The sequence below is a fragment of the Canis aureus genome, chromosome 37 (assembly GCF_053574225.1).
Source record: "Canis aureus isolate CA01 chromosome 37, VMU_Caureus_v.1.0, whole genome shotgun sequence".
NCBI classification, from domain to species: domain Eukaryota; kingdom Metazoa; phylum Chordata; class Mammalia; order Carnivora; family Canidae; genus Canis; species Canis aureus.
The window spans coordinates 26,598,752-26,619,421 of NC_135647.1; the positions used below are offsets into that span (position 1 = coordinate 26,598,752).

Sequence of the window (20,670 nt, forward strand, 5' to 3'; positions counted from 1 at the left end):
AAATTTTTTTAGCTGCTTTATATAACAGCCCTATACAAAGTCTGAAGACAATTAAGTATTCCTATCTCAATCAGTTTGGGCTGCTATAGCAAAATACCGTACACTGAGTGGCTTAAACTGCACCGGCTTATTTCTTACAAATCTGGAGTGTGGAAGTCTGAGAGCACAGGGGCGAACGTGGTCAGGTTCTTAGTGAGGGCCCTCTTGATTTTCAACAGGGTATGTCCTTGTATCCTGACAATGTGGAGAGCGGAGAGAGGAAACAAACTTTGTCATGTCCTAGGACACTAATCCCGTCACGAGGGCTCCATCCTTGTGGCCTAATTACCTCCCAAAGCCCACCTACCATTCCCATCACATTGGAAATTAGGACTTCAACCTATGATTTGGGGATTTGGAAGTGATATAAACGTTCAATTCATGAGAGTCACTGATCCTTAGGAAACTTACATCTAACAGGACAGAAGAATGTGTAAGGACTAAATATAAAACAGTATGGTAATTAATATTCTAGGTATGGGAATGTGAGATCTACAGGAAAGGAACATTGTTCTCTCCCTGAGTAGTTCAAGGACAAGTCCAGTAGTGCCAGGAGAGGGCGGATTGTATCCCAGGGAAGGAACCCTTTAAACAGGTGCAGGGTAAGGACTCTCGGGGCACAGCCATGTCGGTGGGGGCTGTTGACTAAGATATGCAGAGTCTCTTGCATATTTGGAAGTATTTGTTGGAATGATATCTAAAATTCTTAGTAACAATCATCTAACATTATTACTTAAAAAAAATTTAATAGAAGAATGGTATTAAGGTTAATAGACTTGACTGTGCCTTTGAATTGTAGCTAAGCAGTTTGTTTCCTCTGCAGCAAACGGAGATTTGGCTGATGGTGACTGATGTCACCCTACAAATGCAAGATGAGAATAACTCTGGCCTCCCCAAAACCGTGCCAGTCTGTGTGGCTCCCTCATGTGTGCTGAGCCAGGAAGTCCGGGAAGCGCTTACCGAGGCTGCCCCTCACTGCTTTCTCTTCAGGGACGCTCTCCGAACCCAGGGTATGCTTTCTTCTTCTTCATAGCTCTGACCCCGGGGTGGCTGATGGATGCCATGAAATGACATTGGGGCTTGTAGACGCCTCTGACTTACTCTAGGACTGCTGGTCCCTTCATGAAGCCAACCATGGACCTGGCACGTGGAGTGGAAGAGACCCGTGGTACCGGACTTCGGCTTTCACTGGCCCCTGTCACGGCCACCCGGACAGAACCGGAGCGCTGGCAGTGCTAACACCTCCGGTGAAAGATGCCGTTGGTCAGTCAAGGCTTATCCCTTGATGGCACACTTTACGGGTGCAGAAGCCGCTTGACGCCGTTGCCTGGAACATCACTTTTTAAAACAAAAAGCTGGAAATTATACATATACACTTAGCTCTTTTCTTCCCAGGAATCAGTAGAAGCCTGGCCAAACTATATATTTTTATTTTATTTTGTTGAGGTTTAATTTGCGTACCACAAACTTCACCTTTCTAAAATGATTTTGAATATAGTTTTGCGTGGTTTTCCAGCTTAGCACAACGGTGAGTGTAGGACTGCTTTCCATGCAGTGCATGTGTCACTGGATACAGTGGGTGGCCCCTAAGCCTGTGCCCTCTGCCCACCCTGCCTGCAGGAGGGTGGCAAAGGGCACTGTCTTTACTGGCAGGAGACCTCTTTTTCCTTCAGTGCTTCAATAATCTGAAGTGTCTCTTTTAGCAGGTCGATTTGTTTGTGTTGAACGAAGTGTCCTCCTGCTTCAGAAGCCCCTTCTGGGTGTGGACTCTGGCGCTCACTCCTGTGAACTGACTGGCCCCGTAAAGCTCAGTGAACTGGATTCTATCACTCAGGTCAACTCTATTTGCTGCCTTCAAGGTGGGTAGTCAATCCTGGTGGAAATGGTGTTTATATATTTTTAAATATCACACTTCATATTCACTTAACTCATTTATTCCACGAGTTTTTATGTCTGACACATCCCAGACTTTGGAGACCCAAGGAACAAAGTCAGGAGAGGTTCTTGCCTCTCAGACGCACACTGTATACAGCAGGAGCTCAGTGAGCTTGCACATAATCAAGTACAGAGCCTCAGCGTTCCGGCTGCTGCTCCACGTCTGGTTGCTGGGACCGCACTGTGCTCTCCCGAAGGACAGGAGCCTGTGCTGAGATCTATAGGGTGGGAAGTAGCCAATTAGGGAAGGAGTCCCTACTGCTTAACAGGGAGAATGTCTGATAGGAAAAGAATAGGACATATAAGGGCTGCTGTCAGGGCAGAGTGGGGGGCACCAGAGTCCAGGAGAGGGCAGGAAAGGCATGTGGATGGAGGGAGTGACTGCACAGGGAGGGGGGTGGCCCTGGCAGGCATGTACTCGGTCGTCGGCAGAGGCCAGCGCTCCAGGTTTTGTCTCCACAAAGCAGAGTGGAAGGGCGAGGGCCTTGGATAGTGGCCAGTGGGAGGCCAAGCACCCGTCCCACGGTGTAGACCAGGGAGGAGGCAAAGTAAATCTGGAAGTGGGTTTAGTTGGAGGAAACTGACAGGCTGCATAATGAATTCAGTACAGAGGGAGCAAGACATAGATGGAGGGTGAGAACCTACGTGATGACCTCTGAATCTGGTACTTTGTAAAACACGGTATCCTGTCACTTGCTTTCCTGACTCAGTACTCTAGCAGGATGTCCAGCCAGGTGTGTAGGTAAAGATGTTACTCAGGTCGTAATAGTTGTATCACATTCCCTCCTGTGAATAAACGGTCTTTGTGCTGATAGAGATCCACATGTTCCTCTGTTTCTGCAATTATAGACAAGGCTGAAATAAACATCCTTCATGTTAATCCCTACTGATTTCTTTGCAGGAAGATTTCAGGGTCTTAGGACTCATATTTTTTTAATCAACTTTATTGAGATATAACTTGCATCATTACAATGCACTCATTTAAAATGTTTTAGTATATTCACAAAGTGTGCTACCATCACTGTAATCTAATTTAAAACTGTGTTGGGGCACCTGGCTGGCTCAGTTGGTAGAGCAGTGGCGGTGCTACCCTTGATCTCAGGTTGTGAGTTTGAGCGCACACTGGGTGTAGAGATTACTGTAAAAAAAAAAAAAAAAAAAAGCCTTAAAAAATTCTCATCATCCCCCAAAATAAACTTCATGCCCATTGTCAGCCACTCCCCATTATTTCTCCTATCCCAGCCCTTACCCTGGCCTTAGGGAAGTATTGATCTACTTTCTGTCTTTATAGATTTGCTTTTTCTGGATATTTCACATACACAGAATCATATATATGTTTCATGCTGGGCTGCTTTTACTTGGCATAATGTTTTCAAAGTTATCCATGATGTACCATGTATCAGCACTTCATTTCTTTTTTCGGCTGAATATTTTGTCATATGGATACACCACGTCTTGTTTTATCCATTCATCAGTTAATGGGCACTGGGTTGTTTCCACTTTTTGGCAGTTGTAAATGGTGCTGCTGTGGATATTTGTGGACTAACTTTTGTTTCAACAACCTGTTTTCAAATTTTGGATATGTATCTAGGAGTGGAATTGCTGGGTCATATGGGAAACCCTGTGCTTAGCCTTTTGAAGAAATATGTTTTCCAAAGTGGCTACACTATTAGTGTATCCTTAGTATTATAAGATATTAAGTTAATTTCCAAACAGTGTACAAAAATTCACATTTCCAAAAGTAATTTCTAAGAGGGCCTATTTCCTTCAGCCTTGCCCACTACTAGATTCCTGAATCTTTTTATGACTTTTATGATCAGCAAAAACTATGATTCCACTTTTGTTGTTTAATTAACATTCTTCTACCCACTTGTGAGATTAAGCACTCAGCCATTGTGTTCAGGCCATTTGGATTTCTCTTTTGTGCATCTTCTTTTAATGTTAGTGCCAAAAGATAACTAAGATCATGATTTGAAGTGAGAAATGAGAGCAGCATAGCCTAGTGGTCCTGAAGAAAGCAGACTCTGACAAATCACCTGTCATCTGGGTCTTCCATTTTCTCATGTGTAACACAGGGCTTAATAGAATCCACCTTAAAGCATTGTTGAAGATTAAATAAGATAATGCTCATAGGCTTTGGGGGCTTGGGATACTCACAGACTAACGGAGAAGGATGACATCTCAGTGCTGACGTTGTCATAGACCGTGGAGGAGGGCTGGCTGAGGGCAGGAGCCAGTGAGGCAGTAGGTGGGTGGGTTTGGTACTGTTAGGATTTGTCGACCAGAGTGGTGAAGGCCTTCCAGACAGATGAAGGCCATATGGAAAACCCACACAGATGCCAGGGGCAGTTGTCAAAGCTTTCTGTGCTGGAGGAGGCAGGGCCCTCTTGGGATGGAGCTGGCTTTGTCTTGTTCTGCTATTCCTGGCCATGCTAAGGAGGTTGTGTGATCAATTTGTTGTCTTAAATAAACAATTGTGTCAGCATCAGAGATAGACTATGGTACAAAGCTGGATTGGTTACTGACAGGCCGTTTGGAAGTGTGCAGGGAAGGAAGGGCTGAGCAGACTGTGGGGTTTCCAGGAACCGGCCCTGCTGGGCCCCTGGGCACAGGCTGTGAGGACAGCACACAGTGTAGACTCATGCCCTGCAGCAGATGTGCTGCACGCCTGTCCTTGTTACTGCCCAGAGCCTGCTGCCGCTTGCAGGTCTCCACCATCTCCAGAGGCCTCCCTTCTATCTTCATTCTCCTGACTGGTTGCTACCTGTTCTTCTCTCACCCCTCACCTCTCTCAGAGCCCAGGACTCAGAAGAGAGAGAAGGGTGTGGGAACAGCCTCCCAAGCAGTGTAGCCTCTGCCCTACATTTGAGAGGGACCACCACCCACCCATACTGCTTAAGCTGTATGGGACCTTGGGGCACCTGAGTGGCTCAGTCAGCTGAGCATCTGACTCTTGTTTTTGGTGCAGGTTGTGATCTCATGAGTCATGGGGTTGCTTTGGCTTGGGGCTCAATGCTTGGTACTCTGCTTGAGATTCTCTCCCTCTGCCCTCTCACGTGTGTGTGCTCGCTCTCTCGCTCTCTCTCTCTCTCTCAAATAAATATATAAATCAATCAATCAGTTAATCTTTAAAAAAAAGCTATATGGGACCCTGTTGTTATAAGACCATAAGAACCGCCACCACCTGTAGCACTGTATTATGAGAAAATATCTACCTGAAGAGCTTGGCTTCTAAAGGAGGGTTTGAAAACCAACCCATTATCCATAACCTATGAGTGTCACAGAGATGCAAAAAAAGGAAAATGTGTAGATTCTTATGAGGAAAGAGAGACTTGATTTTTCTAGTTTCTGAAGAGCATCATATTTAAAAAAAAAAAAAAAGATTCATAGGTGGGATTTCCAAAACAAACTTAACCATTTTATAAATTGTTAAAATATCCACACTACCCAAAGCAATCTAAAGATTTAACGTAATCTGTCTAAATACCAAGAACATTTTTTTACAGAACTAGAAAAAATTCTCCTGTAATTTGTGTGGAACCACAAAAGACCCCAAATAGCCAAAGCAATCTTGATAAAGAAGAACAAAGCCGTAGGTATCACAATCCCAGCTGTAGGTATTTGTAGATATACTACAAAACTGTACTAATCTAACACAAAATACTAGCACAAAAATATACACACAGATCAAGAGAACAGAATAGAAAGTCCAGAAATAAATTCATGCCTACATGGTCAGTTAACCTATGACAAAGGAGGCAAGAATACACAGTGGGGAAAAGACTCTCTCTTTAACAAATGGTGTTGGGAAAACTGGACGGCTATATGCAAAAGGATGAAATTGGACTGCTTTCTTACATCACACACAAAAATAAATTCAAATGGATTGAAGACCTAAATGTGAGACCTGGAACCATAAAACTAGGAAGAAGAAAATATGGAAAATAATTTCTTTGACATTGGCCATAGCAACATTTTTCTTGATAGGTCTTTTCAGGCAAGGGAATCAAAAGATAAAATAAACTATTGGGACTACACCACAATAAAAATCTTTTGTGCAACAAAGGAAACCATCAACAAAAAAGGCAATGGGAGAAGATATTTGCAAATAATATATCCAATAAGGGGTAATATCCAGAATACATAAAGAACTTATATAACTCAACACCAAAAAAACACAAATAATCCAGTTAAAAAAATGATCAGAGGACCTGAATAGACATTTTTCCAAAGGAGACATCCACATGAAAAGATGCTCAACATCACAGGGAAATGCAAATCAAAACCACAATGAGATATCACATTATACTTGTCAGAATGGCTAAAATCAGAAGTATAAGAAGTAACAAGTGCTGGTGAGGATGTGGGGAAAAAGCAACTCTTGTGCACTGTTGGTGGGAATGCAAATTGGTGTAGCCACTGTGGAGAACAGTACAGAGGTTCCTCAAATTACAGGTGCCCGTGTGGCTCAGTTGGTTAAGTGCCCACCTCCTGATTTTGGCTGAGGTCATGTTCTTGGGGTCATGCCCATGTTGGGCTCTTTGCTCAGTGGCGAGTCTGCTTGAGATTCTCTCCCTCTCCTTCTGCCCCTCCTCCCACCCATGCGTATGCTCACTCTCCCTCTCTGTCCCTCCCTCCCTAAAAAGAAATAAATCTTTTTAAAAAATTAAAAATAGAATTACCATATGATCCAGTAATTCCACTGTTGGGTATTCATCCAAAGAAAGCAAAAACACTAGTTCGAAGAAATAGATGCACTTCTATGTTTACTGGATATTATTTACAATAGCCAAGATATGGAAGTAACCCAAGTGTCAATTGATAGATGAATGGATAAAGAAGATAGATGATAGATAGATAGATAGATAGATAGATAGATAGATAGATAGATAGATAGAAAGAAAGATAGATGTGTATGTATATATATATATATATATATATATATATATATATATATACACACACACACACACACACACACACACACACACATGCATAGTGGAACATTACTCAGACATAAAAAAGAATGAAATCTTGCCATTTGTAACATGGGTGGACCTAGAGGGTATAATGTTAGGCAAAATAAGTCATTTAGAGAAAGACATAACATATGATTTCATTCATACACAGAATCTAAAAAACAAATGAACAAAGAAAAAAAGAGATAAAAAAAAAAAAACAGACTTTTAAATACAGAGAATAAACTGGTGGTTGCCAGAGGGGAGGTGAGTGGGGCACAAGTGAAATAGATAAAGAAGATCAAGAGTACATTTATCTTTATGAACATTTAGTAACATATAGAATGTTGAATCATTATATTGTACACCTGAAATTAATGTAACATATAAGTTAATTATGCTTCAATCAAAAACAAAACAAAAAAACAAAAAAAAACAAAAAAACAAAAAAACAAAAACAAAACAATACAGGGATGTCTGGGTGGCTCAGTAGTTAGGCGTCTGCCTTTGGCTCAGGGCAAAATCCTGGAGTCCCGGGATCGAGTCCCGCATTGGGCTCCCTGTGGGAAGCCTGCTTCTCCCTCTGCCTGTGTCTGCCTCTCTCTCTCTCTCTCTCTCTCTCTCTCTCTCTCTGTCTCTCATGAATAAATAAATAAAATCTTTAAAAAAAAAAAACATTTTAAAGTGAGCAGTTCAGTGGCATTCAGTATATTCACAAGGTTGTGCAGCTACCTCCTATTTTATATTTTGTCTTTTGACATCTCAATGGCTTTGAAAATGAACTTGCATTCTATTTTTTTAATAACAGCTTAATTGAGATATAATTCACATACTGTGAAAATCACCCTTATAAAGTCTACAACTCTGTGGTTTTTAGTGTATTCATGCAGTTGTGCAAGTATCCCCACTAACTAGTTCCAGAATATTTTTATGACTCCAAAGAAACCTCAGGTCCATTAGCAGACATCCCGCACCAATCTACTTTCTGCCTCTATGGATTTGCTTTTTCTGGACAATTCATTTGAACAGAGTCATGTATGTTCTTTTGTATCTGGCTGCTTTCATATAGCAGAACATTTTCAAGATTCAAACAGGTTGCAATATTTATCAGCACTTCATTCCTTTTTGTAACTTAATAGTCCATCATGTGGACATACCAAGTTTTGTCTATCCATTTACCAGTTGATGTCTGTTTTTGATATTATGGACAATCTGAGTAGTATTAGTTCTCCAACTTTGTCCTTCTTCAATATTGTCTTGACTATCTAGGGATTCTTTTTTCCTTCCATATAAACTTTAAAATTAGTTGCTGGGTATCCATAGAATAATTTGCTGGGATTTTGATTGGGATTGTGTTGAATCTGTAGATGATTTTAGGAAAAATTTATATCTTTTATTTTTAAGATTTTATTTATTTGAGAGAGAGAGAGAGAGAAAGCAGGGGAGGAGCAGAGGGAAAGGGACAAGGAAACTCCAAGATGAGCACAGAGCCCGACTCAGGGGCTCGATCCCATGACCCTGAGATCATGACCTGAGCTGAAACCAAGAGGCAAATGCTTAACCAGCTGAGCCACCCAGGTGCCCTGGAAAAAAATATGTATCTGAACACTATTGAGTCCTTCTACCCCTGAACAAGGATATCTCTCTATTAATTAAGATTTGACTTCTTTCGGCAGAGTGTATTAGAAGTTTTCTTCATATAGATCTTGTACATACTTTGTTACATTTGCACCTAAGTATTTTACTTATTTTAGTGTCGATATAAATGGTGTTATGTTTTAAGATTTATTTATTAGATTTAATTCAGTGCTCCCTACACAAGGCTTCTTTATTGGTTTATTCTACCTGTAGGTTTTTCTATGTGTTCTTTACCAAATTGAGGAAGCTCTTCTCTGTTCCTGGATTGCTGACAGTTTTTATTATTCCTGGATGTTGGATTTTGTCAAACTGTTTTTCTGTATCTGTTGATATGATCATATGATTTTCTTCTTTATTCCATTAATATGATAAATTGATTGATTATTTGATTGTTTTAAAAGAGTGAACCAGCCTTGTATACCTGGAATAAATCCCACGTTTGGTCATGGTACATTTTTTTATATAGTAGGATTAAATTTGCTGATATTTTGTTAAGGACTTTGCATCTATGTTCATGAGAGGTGTTATTCTGTAGTTTTCCTTTTATGTAATGTCTTTATCTGTTTGTTTTTTTGTTTTGTTTTGTTTTTTATGATAGAGAGAGAGAGAGGCAGAGACACAGGCAGAGGGAGAAGCAGGCTCCATGCAGGGAGCCTGACGTGGGATTCGATCCCGGGTCTCCAGGATCGCACCCTGGGCCAAAGGCAGGCGCTCAACCGCTGCGCCACCCAGGGATCCCTTTATCTGGTTTTGTATGAGGTTGAGGCTGTCCTCATAGAGTGAGTTTAGGATGTATTCCTTATGCTTCTATTTTCTGGAGAGACTGTAGAGAATTAGTATAATTTCTTCCTTAAACGTTTGTTAGAATTTGCCAGTGAACTCTTCTGGGCCTGGTGCTTCCCGTTTTAGAAGATATGAATTATTGATTCAATTTCTTTAATAAATATAAGCCTATTGAGATCATCTATTTCTTCTTGTGTGAGTTTTAGTAGATTGTGTGTTTCAAGTATTATGTATTTCAGTTGGTCCATTTCACATAATTTAGCAAATTTGGGCTGATAGAATTGTTCATAACATTCTTTTATTGTCCATTTAATGTCCTTGGAATCAGTAACAATGGCTTCTCTTTCATTTATGATAGAAATAATTTGTTTTCTCTTTTTTTTTTCTTAATTAGCCCACCTGGAAGTTTATCAATTTTTATTGATCTTTTGAAGGAATCAACTTTTGAGTTTCTTGAATATCTCTATTGATTTTGTGGTTTTGATTTTATTGATTTCTGCTCTACTTTTCATTATAGCTTATATTCTCCTTGTTTGGTTTTAATTTGCTTCTCTTTTTCTTTTTTCCTAAGATGAAAGCTTAGATTATTGATCTTAGATATCTTCTCATATATGCATACAGTGCTATAAATTCCTAAGCACTGCTTTTGCAGTTTTGGTGCATTTCTATTTTTATTTAGTACAAAATATTTTAAACTTTCTCTTGAGATTTATTCTTTGACCCATGTGTTACTTAGAAGTATATTATTTAATCTCCAATTATTTGAGAGTTTTTCAGCTTTCTGTTACTGACTTCTGTTTACTTTCATTATGGTATAAGAGCCTACTTAGTATGATTTCTGTGTGATTTCTACACTTTTAATTGTGTTTTATGCCCCACTTAGTGGTCTATCATGATGGATGTTCCATGTTAACTTGAGAAGAATGTTTATTTTGCTGTCATTGGATGGCATATTCTATAAATGTCAGATCCAATTGATTGATGGTGCTTTTCAGTTCAACTGTATCTTTATCATTTTCTGACTTTGGATCTGTCAGTCATTTATAGAAGCTTACTGTTGTCTCAAAGAATAGTAAATAAAATATAATGAGGGTTTGTTTATCTCTCCTTAAAGTTCTGTCAGTTTGCTTCACACATTTTCACAGTCTGTGGTTAGGCACATAAATTAAGGATTGTCATATCTTCTTGGCAAATTGACCCCTTTATCGTTATTTAATGCTTTTCTGTATCTCTGATAATTTTCTGTAATCTGAAGACTGCTGTGTCTGAAAGTAATAGAACTATTTTAACTTTCTCTTATTAGTGCTATGAGGATATATTTTTTCTATAACTTTACTTTTAATCTTTGTGTTTTTATAGTTGAAGTGGGTTTCTTGTAGACAACATAGAGTTAGCTCTTGTTTTTATGTCTAATAGTCTTTTTTGCTTTTAGACCATTCATATTTATAGTCAAAACTCACATATAATTAGATTAATATCTGTCATATTTATAATTGTTTTCTGTTCATTGCTCGTTTCTTTTTTTCATCTTCTACCTTCTTTCTGCCTTTTCTCATTTGAATTGAGCATTTTATGATTCTATTTTCTCCTCTCTCTCAGCATGTTAATATTCTTAACATTCTGTAGTGGTTGCCCTAGATATTGCAATATACATTTACAGCCAATCAAGTTCACTTTCAGGTAACACCGTCCTGCTTCAAGGGTGGTACAGGTATCTTGTAAGGGTATTCTCAGTTCTTCCCTCCCATTCCTTAGAACATTGCTGACATTCACTTTATTTATCCATAAGGTAGAGTCACTGAGTACATTTTTGTTATTATTACTTAAACTATTAGATTTAGAACAACAAATGTAAAATATTTTCTTTCACCTTCATTTACTCCTTTTCTAATGTTACTCCTTCAGTTCATGTAGATCCAGTTTCTGACCTATATCATTTTCTCACGTCACCATTTCAGTGTAGAGTTCCCCTGGGTCCCGCTCTGAAGCTGCCCGTCAGGTAGGTATGTGAACACTGCTATCACAGTGCTGTCATGTCCCCTGACGGGAACCAGTTAACGAAGGATTGAGGGAAAATGAAACCCCGGCTGTAATATAGCAAAGATTGCCCCAGCCTCCCAGGTAGGAACACCCCAGCTAAGGCAGAGGCTGGGGCACTGACCAGACCCCACCGATGGACAGAGAGGCACAGAGGCTCCCTGCCCTGCTCGCCAGCCAGCTGTGGGCTCACCAGATCCAACTCCATCACAGCCATGCAAGGCTAGCATCCTCCAAACTCTGGGAAGTAACACTAGTGGATACCCCCTTCTCAGCAACTCAGCCTTGCCTTACTCTGCCTGGCCCTGTCCCGGAAAGTTCAGCGAGAGCCCCAAGCACGGCTTTCACCCTCTGTGAGAGGTCAGTGCTGGGAGTTGGACAGCTCTCTGCTGCAGCTAAATCAGCTGGACATCAGAGTCTCCAGCAGTGCTGTGGACATTGCAGAACATTGAGCGTTTTCCCTGCGCAGAGTTTGAACAAACCCAGAGTACAGCCCTGTGAGTCAGGTTGCTCAGAGAAACATCTGTCCATCTGCATGAGTGCTCCCAGGAAATGGAGCCTCTATGAGGGGACGGTGCTCACTGCTTCCCTCGGGTTGCCAGGCCTTCTCAGCTCATATCCCCAACATCAGCATCCAGACTATGCAAGGACTTCTTCCCAGTTTATATTTTTAGGATGACAAAGTTTTACAGCACTGATTTTTATCTCTTTGCATTGCTTGCCACTTCTTTACATACCCCTTGCTAGTGGGTGATGGGCTTGCTCATCGCCGTGGGCATGAACTCAGCAAGCGCACCTTTGTACTCTGTCTCCCTGGGGAGGCATGGCCAACTCCTATCTTCAAACCAGGCTTTAGCCTCTAACTGGAAGGAAACCCTGCTGAGCCCCAACTTCTTTCAGTCAGAAAAAAAAAGGTGGGAGAGGACAGTGTGGTGGAGATTTAAAAGTCACTAAAGAGTGTCTCTCATGAATAAATAAATAAAATCTTTAAAAAGGGTGGGGGGTGGGGCTCAATGGTTGAGCATCTGCCTTTGGCTCAGGGCATGATCCCGGAGTCCCAGGATGGAGTTCCCCATCGGGCTCCCTGCATGGAGCCTGCTTCTCCCTCTGCCTGTGTCTCTGCCTCTTTCTCTCTCTGTGTCTCTGTGTCTCTCATGAATAAATAAATAAATTCTTTTAAAAAGTAAAATAAATTAAAAAATAAAATTAACTGAAGAAAATACCAGAGCATGTAGCTGCTATGTGCTCTACTAGAAGGGAGACACTGCATTTTCAAGGAAGGAGCCTTTGAAAGAACCTTTTTAAAAAGATGTTTTAATAAATATGTCATATACCTTTCTCAAGCCTAATTATAAGAGATTTCTGTAAATAAGATAAGGAAAGTCTAAAAGCTTTTAAATAGCAGATTGCTCCATCCTGGGATCAAGTCCCACATCAGACTCCCCACAGGGAGCCTGCCTCTCCCTCTGCCTGTGTCTCTGCCTCTCTGTGTCTCTCATGAATAAATAAAATCTTTTAAAAATAAACAAATAGCAGATTGCAGTCAAATGATGGGTGTGGTATTAGAGTCCTTAAACTATAACAAAATTTTTTTTCTTTATAATATTTATTTAGATGAATGTTCTAGATACTAATAGTTTAATAGTACACTTCCCAGCCATCCCTTGGAATTTATTTAGAGTTGCCAGAAGGCATTTCCAGTGGTGTGTAGACCCCAGATGAAATAAATTTCTTCAACTGTGTGTTGTTCTCTACTAGAAGGAAATTGCTTAATCCCATCTAAATGTAAATGCAGTTAACACCCAAAGATATCCGAGGATAAAAAAGAACTTCAGTTGGTAGCCCTCTTAGTTCCTGTAGCAGACACTGAGTACTGCTGCGCACACACACCCCTGGGATCCTTGGCCCTGCTTATGCCGCTGCCTGCTGTGAATTGGTCAACACTTCTTTCCGGCTGTGTTATAAGCCATTATTGACTTTACTTTTCATCCCTTTGACTCAGTCTTGATTAGATTTGCGAGGACAATGAAATTAGCTGGGACAGCCTTTTCAAAATCAAGATCTATTATTTTCATTTTTAAAAAGTCATTCAAGTAGGCATTGCATGAATGCATTGTAGTAAATCAAGCCTACTTAGTTGTAACAATTGTTTTATACTCTACAGATAAATTTTTCCTAATGCGTGTTCTAGTAGGGAACATTATATGTTCTCATTCATTTGGGGAATTTAAATAATAGTGAAAGGGAAAAGAAGGGAAGGGGGAAGAAATGTGTGGGAAATATCAGAAAGGGAGACAGAACGTAAAGACTGCTAACTCTGGGAAACGAACTAGGGGTGGTAGAAGGGGAGGAGGGCGGGGGGTGGGAGTGAATGGGTGACGGGCACTGGGTATTATTCTGTATGTTAGTAAATTGAACACCAATAAAAAAATAAAAAAAAAAAAAAAAAAAAAAAAAAAAGAAAATTCTTTGCTCCAGGAGTGGGAGGGATGATTCTTCTGTTTTTCTGGAAACTTAGGTCACATCTTACTTCTTTTCAAATGTCTAATTTCACCACTTTTCAACAGGAATGGTCTGTGATTTGCCGATATATCTAGGTGATATCTATAATGCTATATATTTCAAGAAAAGTAGATCATCTCAATCTCCTATTTAAAATTCCTCACTGGTTTCTCATGCTTTCCAAGTCCAAAATCCTCAGTAAGACCCTGGGTGACTTGGATCTCCCAACCTTGCGGCCATGTCACCTGCCTGTCCTTCATGCCCATTTGGCCTCCAGCCCTGCCTCAGGGTGCAGGGTCAGCCTATGCCCTCCACCCCACATGCAGCCCCACCTCATGTCTCTTCTTTTGGGAACCCTTCCCTGACCTCAAGCTAGCACAGAGGCCTCTCTTTTCTACCTCCCAGGGCCTTTTCCATTTCTCAATTTAGCATTTATTTCATAATAGTTTTTAATAGACTACTTTTTAGAGCAGTTGTAAGTTTACAGCAAAGTTGAGGAAGAAGGTATAGAGATTCCCCACACCCATCTCCTGCTGTCAACATCCCCCACCAGGTGGTACGTTTGTGATAGTGGGTGAGCCTGCATTGTCACATCACCACCACCCAAAGTCCAGAGCTTACATTAGAGTTTACTCTTGGCGTTGTACACTCTGTGGGTTTAGACAAACGTATGACAGGTATCTGTCATGATGGTGTCATACGGAATGGTTTCACCGACCTAAAAGTCCTCTGCCTCACCTACTCATCCCTCCCTCCCCCTTAACACCTGGCAACCACTCATCTTTTTACTGTCTATAGTTTTGTTTTTCTTCTGTATATATAGTTTTGCATTTTCTAGAATGTTATATAGTTTTCAGACTGGCTTCTTTCACTAAGCAATGTGCATTAAGTTTCCTCCATATCTTTTCATGGTTTGAAAGCACATTTCTTTTTAGTGCTGAGTAATATTCCATTGTCTGGACGGACCATGTTTATTTATCCATTCACCTGTTGAAGGACATCTTGGTTGCTTCCAAATTGTGGCAATTGAGAATAAAGGTAACATCTTTATACAGGTATTTGTATTTGTGGACGTAAGTTCTCCCCTCCTTTGGATAAATACTACCAACTGCAATTGCTGGATCATATGGTATCTCGGTGTTTAGTGTTATCAGAAACTGCCAAAAGGTCTTCCAGAGTAGCTATACCATTCTGCATTCCCACCAACCATGAGTGGGAGTTCCTGTTGTTCTACATCCTTACCGGAATTTGGTGTTGTCAGTGTTCTGGATTTTGGCCGTTCTAATGGGTGTGAAGTGTTGTCTCATTGTTGAATGTTTTGTTTTGTTTTTTATTTATTGAAGTACAGTTGACTTAGTGTTACATGAGTTTCAGATGTACAATATAGTGATTTGACAACTTTATAATTATGCTACGCTCACTGCAAATGTAGCAACCATATGTCACCATACAGCTCTGTTACAGCTCCATTGACTATATTCCCTATGTTGTAGCTTTCGTCCACATGACTTTCATTCTGTTCCTGGAAGCCTGTATTGCCTCACTCCTCCCACCTCTGGCAACTACATTATGTTCTCTGTATTTATGGGTTTATGTCTGTTTTTTGTTTGTTTGTTTTGTTTCTCAGATTTCACGTATGAGTGAAATCATATAGTATTTGTCTTTCTCTGACTTATTTCACTTAGCATAATACCTTCTAGGTCCACCCATTTTGTTGCAAATGGCAAGATCTCATTCTTTTTTATGGCTGAACAATATTCACATATACACACACACACACACACATATGTATATATATATCACATCTTTTTTATCCATTCATCTATGGATGGACACTTGGGCCGCTTCCATAATTTAGCTGTTATAAATAATGTTGCTGTAAACATTGGCGTGCATGTAACTTTTCAAATCAGTATTTTTGTCTTCTTTGGGTAAATACCCAGTAGGGAAATTACTGGATTGTATAGAATTTTTATTTTTAATTTACCGAGGAACCTCCATACTCTTCTAGAGTGGATGCCCCAGTTTGTATTCCCACCAACAGTGGACTAGGGTTCTTTTTTTCCACATCCTCGCCAACACTTGTTATTTCTCATCTTTTTATTTTAGCCATCCTAACAGATGAAGTGATATCTCACTGTGATTGTGATTTTGTATTTCCTTGATGATGAGTGATGTTGAGCATCTTTTCATGTGGTTTTTGGCCATGCAGATGTCTTTTTTGGAAAAATGTCTATTCATGTCCTCTACCCATTTTTAATTGCATCATTTGGATTTTTTTTTTTTTTTGGTATTCTCCTAGTTTTAATTTGCATTTCCCTGATGACATAATATTTGACATCTTTCATATGCTTATTTGTCATTTTTATATCATCTTTGGTGAGGTGTCTCTGAAGGTCTTGGACCTATTTTTTAATTGGGTTGTTTGTGTTGTTGAGTTTTTTAAGAGTTCTGTGTATAGGACACCTGGGTGGCTCAGTTGGTTAAGTGTCTGCCCTCAGCTCAGGTCATGACCCCAAGAGTCCTGGGATCAAGCCCCGCCTCAGGCTCCCTGCTCAGTAGAGAGTCTCCTTCTCCCTTTCCCTCTGCGACTTCCCTTCTTTGTATATTTTGGATAGCAGTCTTTTATCAGATCTGGTCTTTGTGAATATTTTCTGTATCTCCAATACTCACAGTCTTGACAAAGCGATTCTGCTTCCAGGAATCTATCCTAAAGAAGGTATCTCAGCACAGAAGAGGCTTATGTGGACCTGTATGTCCAGTGTGGAGTGAACCATGACACGTCACCTAGACGAAATATCAATGAGACAGTCCTTACGGCAGCTCTGCAGCAGCCTGCAGAGACATTGCCCGGACGGTTGCGTATAATGATCTTAGTGTGTGTGCATCTGGAAGAAAAGACTAGAAAGGATGAGGCGGGATAGAAATTCCCGGTTGGGTAGTAATGTGGGCAAGTTTTAAGACTTACTTTTTATTGTTGTAGTTTTGTTTGTGCAGTACATGGAAATTATAAAAAACTTGGGAACATTGAAATGAACTCATATGTGAGAAAGTCTGGGGAATCTCACGGTACCACCCAGGCGTTGAGGGGCAAGGAGAAGGTGAGAGGGGACACGCTGCCTCTAGGGCTGCAGCTTCTGCTTTCACTCGGGCCCAGGTACTGTGGTTGGTGTGGACGAGAGCACTGCCTTCTCATGGCCCACGTGCGACCTGTGCGGCAACGAGAGACTGGACCAGAGCCCGGGAGACAGGTAAGAGTGCAGGGGCTGGCCTTGGAGACCCCAGGGCGGCCGCAGCCAGTTGCAGGAGCTCCCCCCCCCAGCCCCACGGCTGCCTCCAGCCAGCTCCCTGCTAGGCCGGGGGCACCCCCCCTGGGAAGCCGGGTAGCTGCGCTGCTGCCAAGAGGCCATGGCACTATGTGCTCACTCCTTTGCAGCAGGGGTTTTTGCGGATCCTTTCAGTTCTTCAGGTTCTTCCTATCCTAAAAGAGAAAAGAGCCCGGTTTTGAACTCAGCTCCTTTATTAGCAGTTGGGAGAAAAAAGAAAACCTCAGGGCAAACCTGGATAAGTGAGACAAAGCTGGTGAGGGCACCGCTTGTCCCCTGCAGAGCGCAGACTGTCCAGGGGCAGCACACAGCCATAGGCACGACCTTCCTTCCACGCCCAGCGTTGCTGGGGGTACCCCTGCGCCCCAGGGCTTATGGATGTTGCATAGTCTCCGAGAACTTTGTCACCTGACCCAGGAGGGGGTATGCTTGTCACTTTTCTGCTTCTTAATAACTAAAGGACAAGTGTTGTCTTGACTCCTCCTGGGTTGGCAGCCTTACACGTAAATGAGGCATCCCTGGAGCATTAAGGAGACAGGAAGCCTATGTGTCACACATTCCCGACAGCGACAAGGCGCATAGCTGCCGGCCATCAGAAGTAGGCTCCCCTGGGGGGCCGGTGGGAAGCCCTGAGCTGGCCTGCGGGCCGCCTCGCTGCTGTCACGCCCTACACCCCACGTGGGGGGCTTCCCGCCCGACCGTCCCTTCCACACGGCCCCCGGGCATCCGTGGCCCGGGCAGCCAGTAGCCGGGAGCTGCCGCTGGTCCCTCAGAACAGGCTGGGCTATTTCAGGAACTTGGTTTCTGAGAGTAAGTCCCCCCTTTCTGTATGAGCAGCCCCCATGTTTAAAGAATGATGTCTGTCCGCGGCCAGGCTCTTCTGTTTGTGCCCTTGCACGTCCCACCTTCTGCGTGTGCTTCCAATCCACAGAGGCGCCTTCTCCTGCGGGGACTGCTCCCATGTGGTCACCTCTCCTGTCCTCAGAAGGCACCTGCAGGTGTTCCTGGACTGTCCGACTCGGCCCCAGTGCGCCGTGCGGGTCAAGGTAGGAGCGGGCGGGGTCCTGTGCGCATCCCACTCCACCTGGGGGAGCTGCTGTGCCCGGAGCCAGAGCCAGAGCCGGGAGGGTGGCCCCTCTGCCCCTTCCTGGGGCGGGGCTGGGGTGGGAAGGCCACACACACCCAACGCAGTCTTTCCACACCTGTGGCCTACGGTCACGTTTGACATGAGGCTTGGAGGTGGAAGCTGCTGAAGAGCTGAAGGTGGTTTAGGTTGAACAGCAGCCCCCAGGCGTGGGCGCAGGGCTGCCTGCGTCCTGGGAGCTTCAGCTCCCGCCCCACTGTGATTGCAGCTGTCCCAGACCAGCATTGCTTCACTCCTGAGCTTGGCCGCCTGCGAAGATGGGGTAAGTCGAGCAAGTGCAGCCCAGGGGCGCGCCCCAGTGTTCCTCAGCCCCAGGTTGGTGGATCATCTCCAGGTGCAGCCGCCTGTCCCGTGAACTTTCATTTACAACAAAGGGCATGATGCAGTCGCGTGTGGGCTAAGTGTCTAGTGTACACGGCACATGCACAAGTCCTCCTGCTGTCGTTCCCTGGCAGGTACCTGTGTCTCCTCGTGAGAGCCTTTCCTTTTTGGAATTGAGGCGACTTCCTGAACAGCCTTGCACAGATGCGTGAATCTACCCCCCTGGCTTTGATGGTCGGAAGGCCAGCAGCATCTCAAGGGCTACAGTCATGATTCATGTTAATAGAACACAAATATCTGAGACACACATTCTGTGTTTTTTAATTGCTGGGTATTCCAGAGTCTGAGTAACTGGAAACTTGACCATTATTTCTCAGAACTGTTTTGCCTGCCCTGAGAGTTACTATGGTGTGAGGCTTAGTAAACTAGTGTGCTCCTCCAAGAAAACCACCACCTAAATATATATGACTTACAGTCTAGAGACAGTTTCTTCCTTGTGAAATATGCCCCTCGTAAACAAGGGAGCTCTGTCCTTGAGGTGCCACCTCTGTCTTGTCAGAACCATTTAAAAGCACCACAAGTGGCCTGTGGAATCGCTGAACCCCAGAGAAGAGCCCTGGGGCTGACCACTGGGGTGACGCCAGGGCATAGCCCCTGGGAGCCAGGATTAGGGTGCACATACCCAAGTAGACGACGTGGGCCAGCTGGGGAGGCTGTGGTGAAGTTGCAGAGCCTTCTGATGGGTCCCCCTAGCCGCATGGCAGTCAGAACGTGAGGCTGATGTCATGCATCCTCTGGAGGCACCGGGGGCTCCCGTCTCCCTGTCTGCCGGCTCTGCTCTTAGGAAGGTTGGCAGCAGGAGGAGGCGGAGCAGCCATTTGCACTCATTCCTCAAAACCATGGCTCTCAGAGTTGGGGTTAAATTGGAATGTGGATAAATCCGTGAAGATCACTGGTCTGACTATAGTTTCCAACCTTGATTTTAGGGTGGAGCTGCCTGTGGAGTTCTAAAAAGAGTTTCTGGCTCCCTCCCTGGGAGAAAGCCCAGCAGCCAGGGCATAGCTCCCTAGAGCCCTCGGTGACTCCCCGGCCCAGCACCAAACCTGTATCTGTGGGGCCAGTTCAGTGTAGGGGCTGGTGTTCAGATCAGGCCAGAGGAGGGTTTAGGAGCCAATATGCCCTGATGGTTCACAACTAAAATATAAGCAAATCACTATAATCATGGATGGAGAACTGTGCTCAGCTCTGTTGTCACATGTTACCCAGTGATGCTCAGTCCACATTGTCCCACCAGGAAGCAGGAGCGCAGCGCTCACAGTCACAGTCTTTGTCGGGCACAGCGTCATCCACAGGTGACCACCTAACAGTAGGGGAGGTGTGACGGAGGTCCCTGTTCTTCCTCGAGCTCGTGTGTCTAATGCCTGATGAGACAGTGGTGCCTGTTGACGGTCCCTTGTCACCTCATCTCTTAGCCTTCGAGGTGGGACAGGAAGAAGAAAGAAGGGCGTGACGCCGGGTAGGGCACGGCTCCTGGATTGGAGGGGGCTTTCAACAGGTGCTAAGGATGGCAGATCCCGGTGATCGGGGAAGGTATTTCCATGGAAAAGTTGGGGGATAGTATTGGGGAAAACTCCTGCTTAAGGGGAGCACTTAGCAAATGAACCAAGTCCACAACCTAAACAGAAGAAGCCCTTGGGATGGGTGTCGCCGCCTGTAGTCCCCGCAGCAGAGGCGCGTCCTCCGGTGGCCCCGGCTGGGCCCTCGCAGGCCCCCAGAAGAGCAGCCTGGTGCTTCCTCCGGCAAGCCTCCAGCCGTTCCCTGGCCTGGGGCCCGGAGACCAAGAGGGGCCACGCAGAGATCCCCCCTCCTCGCTTGGTTGCCCTCTGCCCGAGGCTGACTTGTACCTGCCTCACAGAACATTCTTACCTCCAGTCCGCGCATCCGCTGAGCCTACTTACAAAGGGCTCACGAGGGTGTGCGTGCAGGT

At 43.5% G+C, this 20,670-nt stretch overlaps 1 protein-coding gene across 12 annotated transcripts in view; it reads left to right on the forward strand.

The window, feature by feature from the left end:
* Positions 1-20,670, forward strand: part of SPIDR (scaffold protein involved in DNA repair) — a 452,576-nt gene that overhangs the window by 428,342 nt on the left and 3,564 nt on the right. For 3 of the 12 annotated variants that reach the window (XM_077885985.1, XM_077885991.1, XM_077885998.1), the window contains 5 exons: positions 863-1,049; positions 1,743-1,898; positions 17,050-17,143; positions 18,150-18,264; positions 18,571-18,696. In XM_077885985.1, coding sequence (XP_077742111.1) covers positions 863-1,049; positions 1,743-1,898; positions 17,050-17,143; positions 18,150-18,264; positions 18,571-18,696 — 678 coding nt within the window. Of the gene's footprint in view, positions 1-862; positions 1,050-1,742; positions 1,899-17,049; positions 17,144-18,149; positions 18,265-18,570; positions 18,697-18,817; positions 19,163-20,670 lie in introns of those variants that run through there. The other 9 variants (XM_077885992.1, XM_077885988.1, XM_077885990.1 and 6 more) reach the window with 8 other exon arrangements.